The following is a 9,466-nucleotide window of genomic DNA, read 5'->3' as shown; positions in this document are numbered from 1 at the left end:
TTTCCAACAAATATAACGTACTAAATTCAATTTTAATAACTTCCAAATTAAAATTAGAAAGGAGTAAACGAAAAACAAAAAAAAAAAAGAAAAAAAAATTCTGTGTAATAGAACAAGATTACAGATATAAAATTCAAAAAAAAATAAAGAAACTAGAGTATTGTGATACCTAGTTTATAATAAATTATGCATAAATTTGTAAATTATCTACTCTTAAAGCCATAAAACTTATTTCCATCACTTTCAACAACAACAAAAACAACAACAACAACAATAACAACAATAGCTCTTCAACTAAATTCATGCGTTGAGGCGCATAAAGCAGCAAGACAAAAGTGCCACTCACCTCACTTTCTGCCCGAGAATGTGCAATCAATATTTCATCTTTCTCTCGTAATCAGGCAACAGCTGTCAAAAAAAAAAACTGGTAACGTCCCCGCTAAATCCTTCAGTGATTCCTCGGAATTAAAAATAATCAACACCATTATTCTTTTCTTTTCTTTTTTGCTCTTTCTTCCTTTGTCCCATCTCTCTCTCTTTCCCTCCTTCTCTCTTTTCCTTTTTCTCTCTCTTCTTTCAATCATTAGTAACACTACACAATCTAATTAATCTATGTCTAACACTCCTTCATCACTTTCTAACTAATATCGCACTCTTTCAATTGCTTAGTCGAAATTCTGGATGTTTTCCAGTATTGATATTATTGGAGGAAATGAAAGTGTATAGGTGAGTTTTACCTGATTAAGTGGTTCATATCCGGTTCATATCTGGTTCACGTCCAGTTCACCTTCCTCTCATAATCTTCTATTAGCTGACTGAATTTGTTTCTTTGACTCGGAAGTTTCATACTTATGTTTTCATAGCATCGTCACATTATTATGAGTAATCAGTGATTTTCTTCCGGAAGAACCGATTCCGTTTTAACATCAAACAATAAACCAGTGAAATTTTACAGAAAATGTCCCCATCAACTATTCTTACTGTCATTTATTATTGTACATTTTACTTGAATAGTAATTGAATAGAATGAGAATTATAAATCTTGGCCAAAAAAAGTTTGCTAGGCCATAATATGTAACCTCATTTCGTAGTTAATTATTTGCAAAAAAAAATTTGAAAGTTTGTAGGTAAAGAATTTCAGCTAAATATAGAACTTTAAGTGAATGCAACAAATGATAATACAATTTATTATAATAAAAATAGGGAAGAATAATTATTCTTTACAAAAATTCGGAAAATGTTTTTTTAATATCGATTTATCAGGTCAAAGGTAAGAATATTATTTCCTGAAAATATTGCTCCGGAAAATCCTTTAGAGATATTTAGAGATTTTTTTTTAGTGATTTTAGAAATTTTTCTTTTTTTTTAAATTTTCCAGGAGTAGAAGATTCATGGACTTTTAAGCTTGAAACTTGAAAGTTCATAAATAAAAAATTTTTTCTTTTTTTAAAGTTAAACTGTATCAGTGGATCAATGTTTATTAAGCAAATAAAATTAATGCTAGAAATAAATTCAGTCAACATAATTTTTTCAAATTTGATGAAATCTAATCTCTGAATGAACTAATTAAATTAAAATATGCTAAAATTTCATAATCTTTTGCTTAATATATTAATGGAAAGGAAATTTGTGCGAAAAAGTTGAATATTTTTCTTAAATATCTGCAAGTTATTTGGTTAAAATTTAAATTGGTTTGGATAATTTTTATTGTTTCAGTAGCATTTAAAATAAGTTAACAAGATGGAATTATAATTCATATTATAAATTCGAGAATGTTGTAACAGATAAAACATAAATTTAACCATTCTCAAGATTTTTGATAATCTCTCGCAAAACTCTCTAACATATATATCAATTATTGATTGCATAAACAAAAATTTTTCAAAAGAAAAATTATCGTTTTGCAATTTTCAATGGATGCAACAAATGTAAACTAATGAAATAGTAAACAATTTGAGCAATACAATATGATTTCCATAGCGAACTTCGCTTTCCTCTTTCTCCTTAAAATTGATTGAACTTCATTAAAATTTTTATTGGAATTTGTAAATTTGTGTGGGAAATGTGGAATTAGCTTTTTTTTTTTTTTTTTTTTTTTTTTTTGTGATACTAATAAGAAATGTTAGTTTATTTGAATGGAAATTTCTTTTAAAATTCACATAGATTTTGTTGTAATAATTTATGAACTATCTAAGATCTGAGATAAAAGAAAAGGTAGTACTGATGGTGAAGTTTCCTTGAATAACAGAGAAAAGTAAGTATAAAGAAAAATGCAAGTTACTTACCAGCTGTTGAAGTTTGTGCTTGTATGTGATCTGAAATTAATAATAGCTGTTAGAAATTCGATATCATAATATTTATCAATTCTATGTAAAATTAATCATATTTGATCATCAAATTCAAACTTATACCTTAATTTTTCAAAAAACTGGGCTTTTAGAAAAAAAAAAAAATACATTTGAGAAAAGAAAAAAGATAAATTTAAAATTCTCAAAGTGTAAATCACTTGAACAAGTCTTAACGTCTAGCGTTTCATTTAGCTAAATCGCTTTTTGAAATTTTTAATTTTTAATTTTTGCATTCATTTCTAAAACTAAAATTTTTGTTGTTTATTTCGTGTAAAATGATATGAAACGCTATCAGTTGTTATCAGGACTGATTATTTGCAGTGTCTATAAAAAATTTTTTTGCAAATATAACCCTTTTTTATTCTCTTTCACTTATTTGAAAAAGAATTTTTGATTTGTTTATTGCTTTTCTGATAATAAAAATTAAGATGAAAAAATGGGGAAAGAGTAGAAAATTTTGCGCTTTTAAATGAATAAAAATGGATAAAATTTAATTATCAGAATGATTTTGATTAAGACAAAATTAACTTTTATGATAATTTTATTGTAACAGTAAACTTTTAAATCAGAGGATCAATGTAATCTGAAATTTAAAAAATTTTCAAATATTTATTAAAAGTTATTTTTGCTCGCATCATCAGAATATGAAGAATTTTGGTTGATTTTATTTTAAACAAGAATAGAGTTATATAGTGTCAACGTGCGAGAGAGGACAAGTAATTCAGTGAAAGTTAAATTTTCAGAATTAAATCAGACATACGCTAATAGTTCATTAAGTAAGTGTTATTTCCGGATCCGGTTATTAACAAAATACATTCCATATTGAATGGAAAATCAAATTTTTGAAAGAAAAATTTTAAATGATGTTATCAAAAAATAAACAAAAGTTTTATGAATTCATATGTGACACCTTATCTCCTAGCATTCAGTAACACATACATTAATCCAATCACTAATAGCATGCAGCATGCTATGAGAAACATAAACAAAATACCATGATTATTATCACTATTACAATCAGTATAATCATTATCATTATCAACATGCACACCCTTTCGATATTGAGAAGAATGTGTTGAGAGGAATCTTCCTGAATACGGTTCAATTTGAAATGTTTCAGCCGATTTCCTCATAGAATTAGAAGAATTTTCTAATTTGTATGGTGATATGATAGAATGATTATCGCTGTAATCATTGTTATTAATAGTGTTGCCGTTGTTATTATCATTATCACTGTCATCGTCATCATCATCATCATCATCATCATCATCATCATCGTCATCACTATCATGATCCGGATATCCGGAACCTAGAAATAACAAGGATGCTGATGTCGCAACGGCATCAGTTAGAGTTTTTAAGGGGATATATTATTCTAAAATATTATAATATAGTGCAGTGCAGGTGAAAATTTAATTTTAAAATTTGCAATGATTAATCATTCATATTTTATCAATCAGATGAATCATTTTCTTTTTTTTTTTAATAGAAATACTAAAATTGATCGCTTCATCATCTTCTATATTATAAAAATTTGATCATAAATGCTATAACATAATACTAAACTCAGCTTTAAAGCTTTAAACCATCTGATTAATAAAAGTTAGTCAAAAGTAAGTTTGTAGGAATTTTTTTTGCATTTTCATTTGATAAGTTCCTTTCTTGGCTTTGGCTTAATGTTATTTGAACAATAATAATTGATAGTTTCATGCAAAATATTTGCAAAATTAAAATATTAAGTGAACACATTGAAAACAGTTTGTAAATTTGTTCAAAATGATAAAATATTTGAATGATTCGAAGTTGATCTGATTGAATCAATTGATCAGATCAATGCTACAACATTCTATTTTACTATACTTTATACTTTTCAGATTTTTTTTTTTTTTTTCATCAAATCTTACTTATTCTTTCTGCTAGAAATGAAAAAATTTTCTCAATAAAATCTAAAATAATAAAATTTCCAAAGATTATCACGATTTTCCCTACTATTTGTCAATAAATAATAATTCAATACAATGAATGATATATAAATTTTGTATAATTCTCGTAAGAGTTAATTCAAAATACTTTTGAAATTTTCAACATCATAAAATAAACAAACCCTCAATAAACATTGCTGCAAATTTATTGTATGCTGAGCTTCCTTCTAAAAAAAAAAAATAAAAAATAAAAAATTTGTAATGAATTGTTTAAAAATTCGTCAGTGTGACTGAAAATCTAAAACTTGAATTCTATTTAATTTATTTTTCAAATGGTAATGTTAAAGAGAAATAAGCAAATAAAGCATAATTGATTATTCATACATTTTAATTAATATCTTTCTTTTTTTTTTTTGATATTATCCATATTATACCAAACTTTTTAAGTTCACTTCAAAAGATTGTGTCAAATTCAAATTGAAGAAACGAAATTTTTTTTTTCTTTAAATTCACAAACTTTTACCTTTCACAATAATATCAGCAAAATGTTCACCGTTATCATTTATCGCAATACATCGATATGTACCAAATTCATTTTTGCTAATATTTTTGATAGTTAATATGTGTATGCTACAATATCTGCCTGATACTTCATTTGACTGAAAATTTAAAATTTGAATATTTTCAAATTATTTCAATCATTTTTTTAACTTTTTGATTTTTTTACTCGTATTATTCACTCAGATGGAATGAAAATTTTTACAAATTTTATCATCAAATTTTGAAATAAATGAAAAAATTTTTAATAAATAAATCAAAATGAAAGTGATGGTTTAACTTTTTAACATACAAATGAAAATGTTGATGAGTTGAATATTTCTTGTCCATTTTTTCCCCATTTCACTAATGGCTTTGGCCAAGCTTCCACATTACAAACTAAGCTAATCTGATTACCAAGTGCTACCTGAACAATTTCAGCTTGCGGTACAACCGTTGGCTCAACTGCAACATTTCAAAAGTAATATGATCATTTGAAATATTTCTCGAGAAAACTTTGCCAAAGTTAAGCTAAGAAGTAATTTCACCATTATTCTTCTCAATATATTATTCTTTAAATTTGAAATAAAATTTTTCAATATATTATTCTTTCATCTCAATATATTATTCTTTAACATTGAAAAAGCTATTTACAATAGTTTTTATCAATACATAAACGTACAACAAGAAATTTATTTTTCATAAAATTTTAAAATCACATATATTATGAGTGAAAATTTTAAAATCATACTACAACTAGTAATTTGAATAATTTTTATTGTTACTGATATGATAACTTACATGTAACATGAAGTTTCACAGTCCAGGACTCATCTGGTGGTACACCATTACTTGCGACACAAATATATTCACTCATATGTTTACGGCTTACTTTAATAATTGTCATATCAGAACCATTAAATACAGTTGCTAAAAATGAACAATGTTTAAATTTTTTAACATTATAATAACTGTAATTATTAATTTGCATTAAGTTCCATTTATTTTTGCTAACCTTTCTAAAAATTAAATTCCAAATGAGTTTACTTTCATAAGCTTACAAATCATAAATTTTATTAACCTCCATAGCCAGTAACACCATTAAATCGGATAATCTGTCGATCTTGTCTCCTCCATACGACAGTCGGTGGTGGATCACCAAATGCTCGACATGACAAAGTAACATTTTGTCCTTCACGTACCTCTACAACTGCTGCTGTTGTTCGAGCCACGTACGGTGGAACTAAACATTTTCCTTTTTTTTTTTTTTTTACAATTGCTAAATATTTATCATTTAATTTTAAAATTTTCTTAGGAATTTCAATTACACCAATATTGGCTGATAATTAATCAAACAAACAGTAAAATGTTGGCCAAAACTAAAGAGTTGAGAGAGTTGTGATGAATAATTAGTAGTATAATTAATTATTTACAATATCCAAATTAAAGTATGATTTGTCATTTATTTTTAAAATTTTTAATTACAAAATTTGTGCTTCTTTGATTATTTGCTCAAAGAATGCGCGCAATTCAGACATTTCCGCCTAAAATCAATGCAAATCTCTGGCAAAATCTCCTTCATTTGTATATATTCAAGCTAATCAAATTTAAATTAACTTTTAATGCACTTAAATTTTCAAATATTGATAAGGATTGATGAATAATTTAGTGTTCTATTTGGCATTTTCCAAAAAGTCTATTTCAGTTAATCAATTATTAAGCGTTTTACTACCTTTTCGTTGCTTAATTAATTCAATATTAACTTCCTCCTAGCAGCAGGTGGCATTTATCACCTCTTTAATAGTTCATTTGTTCTCTTTCTCCTTCTTCAATTCAATATCCCAACAGAAATATAATAATAGTACATTGATTTATAGAAGAGACAAGAAAGGACAAATGAATAAATGATTTGACATCTATTAACATTTTCAAAAAAGAAACCAAACCTACTAAATAATACTTTTCACTTAATTTTTCCTTTCCATTTTATATTTTTTAGGAAAATTTTAAAATTTCAAAAACAACGTTCAATTCATTACCTCTTCTTTCTATTTAATTTCTAATTAATTTTTAACCAGCCAATAAAGTTGTGTAAACGAACAAAAACAGTAGCAAATAATTAATGATATTAGCAAAATTCTTTACTATCATACTTATATTGTGTGATTCTTGATCTTTACTAAAATTTAAATCCAATTTTTTATTTATTCAAAGGTTGCATACAATTTTTTTTTTTTTTTTTTTTTTTAGAATTTTATTGTTCTAAAGTATAAGGATTGAGCCTTTCTGTACATAAATTTTGTTTACATTGTTTACAAAATTTTTTTATTATTGAATTGAATAAATTTGACTTTTTGTAAATGAGTGAATGGATGAATGAATGAAGAAAGGAAGAAAAAAAAAAAAAGAAAAGAACGAAGATGGATTTAATCCAATTTGAAATAATTCTCACATAGTTAGCAAAAGATAAAGTGAAGATTTTCATTTGGATACTAATCAACAAATCAAGAACAATAAATATCAGAAAGATGAATTAATATGCATTAAATGATTTGTTGGTTAATGGACTGTTAAGTTGTTAAGTGAGGGATTGAGAAAAGGATCTAGAAAAGACTAAATATCATTATCTCGAGATTTCTCCATTAAATTAGAAATCAAAGAGATCATGAAGACGATTGATAATTTTGTCAACCCTTTCACTCAAAGTTAATCCTTTGCTTTTCATGGCTCATTACACATTCAGTAATATGTCGTCAGTATATATTATCAGAAAAGTTTCATGTTATCATTGTATAATATTAATTTACCATTTTATTAAAAAGATTTACCTTTAACATGAAGGTAACCAATTTTTGAAAGTATTGGATCGGTGTTTAGTTGACACGAGTAACCACCTATATCATTTTCCTAAAATAGACACTCTTGAATAATTAAATTAAAAATAGAGTTAAAATTTTACAATTAAAAAAAAACAGAGTTAAATTTCAAATTTTAATCTTATTTTTTTTTTTAAACTTCACTCTTACTTGGATATTTTTAACGACTAAAATCCATTCATTATCATTCATTGTTCGTCTAATTTCATATTTGTATCGTTGCCGGAATACCTTAAATTTAACTTGAATGATTTAAATTTAAATTGGAATTGTTTTATTTCTAATTCAAATTGGATAGTAAATTGAAAAAAAAAAATACAAAATTTTTACAACAAGATACAAAATTTCAATAGAATGTAGCTAGCAATTAAAAAATGAATTGAAAAAAAAAGTGGAAATTAAAGCTAAACCTTTTCACCAAAAGCAATTAACCTTGGTGGCGTATCTGCTCGAGCAAATGCTACCTGGAAAAAAGCTAAGATATGAAAAAGTTTTCATTACATAACTAAAATGGAATTTATAAGTTTAATTTTGTTTACCATTTACAGACATCAGGATTACTCAAGTAATAACACAATCAGTTCAGTATTATTACATCATTTTCAGGTAATTCTTTCCGGATATGATTCCGTTTTAACACCATATGTTATCTGATAAAATTAGTTAATTCATGAACTATTAAACATTATTTTATTCAGAAATTCAGAAATACGATAAAAACATTTTTTAAAAAAAAATTCAGAAATCTTACAGCATAGTATCAATTCTCAAAACTTTTAAAAAATTTAGCTAAAGTTCTTATAAATTCCTCGGAAATTTTGAAAATCTATCAAAACACATTTTAATTTTAGATCATTTTTTTTTTCTTTTCATTTTCTTCACAAAATATTTGATTGATTGATTGAAATTAAGCAATTTGAAATGGTACCATATGTTTGCCAAGTTTGGATACTTGACACCTGAATTCCACATCTTGACCTTTAATTGCGGTGACATTCGCCATTACAGGTTCAACAAATGTTGGCATCGATTGTTTACTGCATGCTGCAGCAAAAATTTCTCGAACATTTTAAAAAATTTTTAAATAAATTCTTTTTCAATTAAAAATTTCATTCTATTTTTAATTTATTTTTCAATCTTCTCAGGCTTTTAAAAAGAAAAAAAATGATTGAAATCATAAAAGCGCATAGTCTATATTTTCCCTTTTATCAGCGATTCATCCAAATTTGATAATTATAAATTACTCTCTAAGGTTGATTGTCCTTTTTTTTTTTTTTTTTTTTTTTTTGTGAATGCTTTCCAATCCAAAAAAAAAAAAATTGTAAAAATGCTTTTAAATATGTCATTAAATTTGCTTAAACAATTTTTACCATTTTCTCTTTCTCTCTCTCTCTCTCTCTTTTTCCTAAAAAATAAGATGAAAAGAAATAGAAATAAATTAAACTGAATGAAATTGAATCACTATTAAGAATCGATTTAAAAAAAAAAAAAAAAAAAAAGGAAAAAAGAAAAGGGAAAAAGATATCTGAATTTTAAATACATCCATTTCTTTCTTTTTATACTTTTAAAAGCAAACCTTTGATAAGATTACCTAAAACTGATAGTACAGTTTGTTATCAGTTACTGATATACAATTTTATTTTTACAGCAATTATTTCAATTCATTTAGTTGAAAATAGTGAAAAAAAAAAATTTTAAATAATTTATTATGAAAAATTTTTTATTGTAAAGCATTTTGCATATGATATGATAGTGATAATAAGCGATGATTTAGAACAAATTT

The 9,466-nt window shown here is 25.2% G+C and overlaps 1 protein-coding gene across 1 annotated transcript; it reads right to left on the bottom strand.

Moving 5' to 3' along the window:
* Positions 1-2,277: 2,277 nt before the first annotated feature.
* Bma-rig-5 (Uncharacterized protein) lies at positions 2,278-8,710 on the bottom strand (the record flags this gene model as incomplete). Its single annotated transcript, XM_043079696.1, has 11 exons — positions 2,278-2,315; positions 3,400-3,657; positions 4,453-4,497; positions 4,794-4,929; positions 5,121-5,272; positions 5,609-5,737; positions 5,889-6,050; positions 7,636-7,714; positions 7,834-7,914; positions 8,094-8,147; positions 8,612-8,710. 11 exons carry the CDS (start codon positions 8,708-8,710, stop codon positions 2,278-2,280), a joined length of 1,233 nt encoding a protein of 410 aa, XP_042935630.1.
* Positions 8,711-9,466: the final 756 nt, after the last annotated feature.

Source organism: Brugia malayi, assembly GCF_000002995.4.
Source record: "Brugia malayi strain FR3 genome assembly, contig: Bm_v4_Chr3_scaffold_001, whole genome shotgun sequence".
Lineage (NCBI taxonomy): Eukaryota > Metazoa > Nematoda > Chromadorea > Rhabditida > Onchocercidae > Brugia > Brugia malayi.
This window is presented reverse-complemented; position numbering and strand designations above follow the sequence as displayed.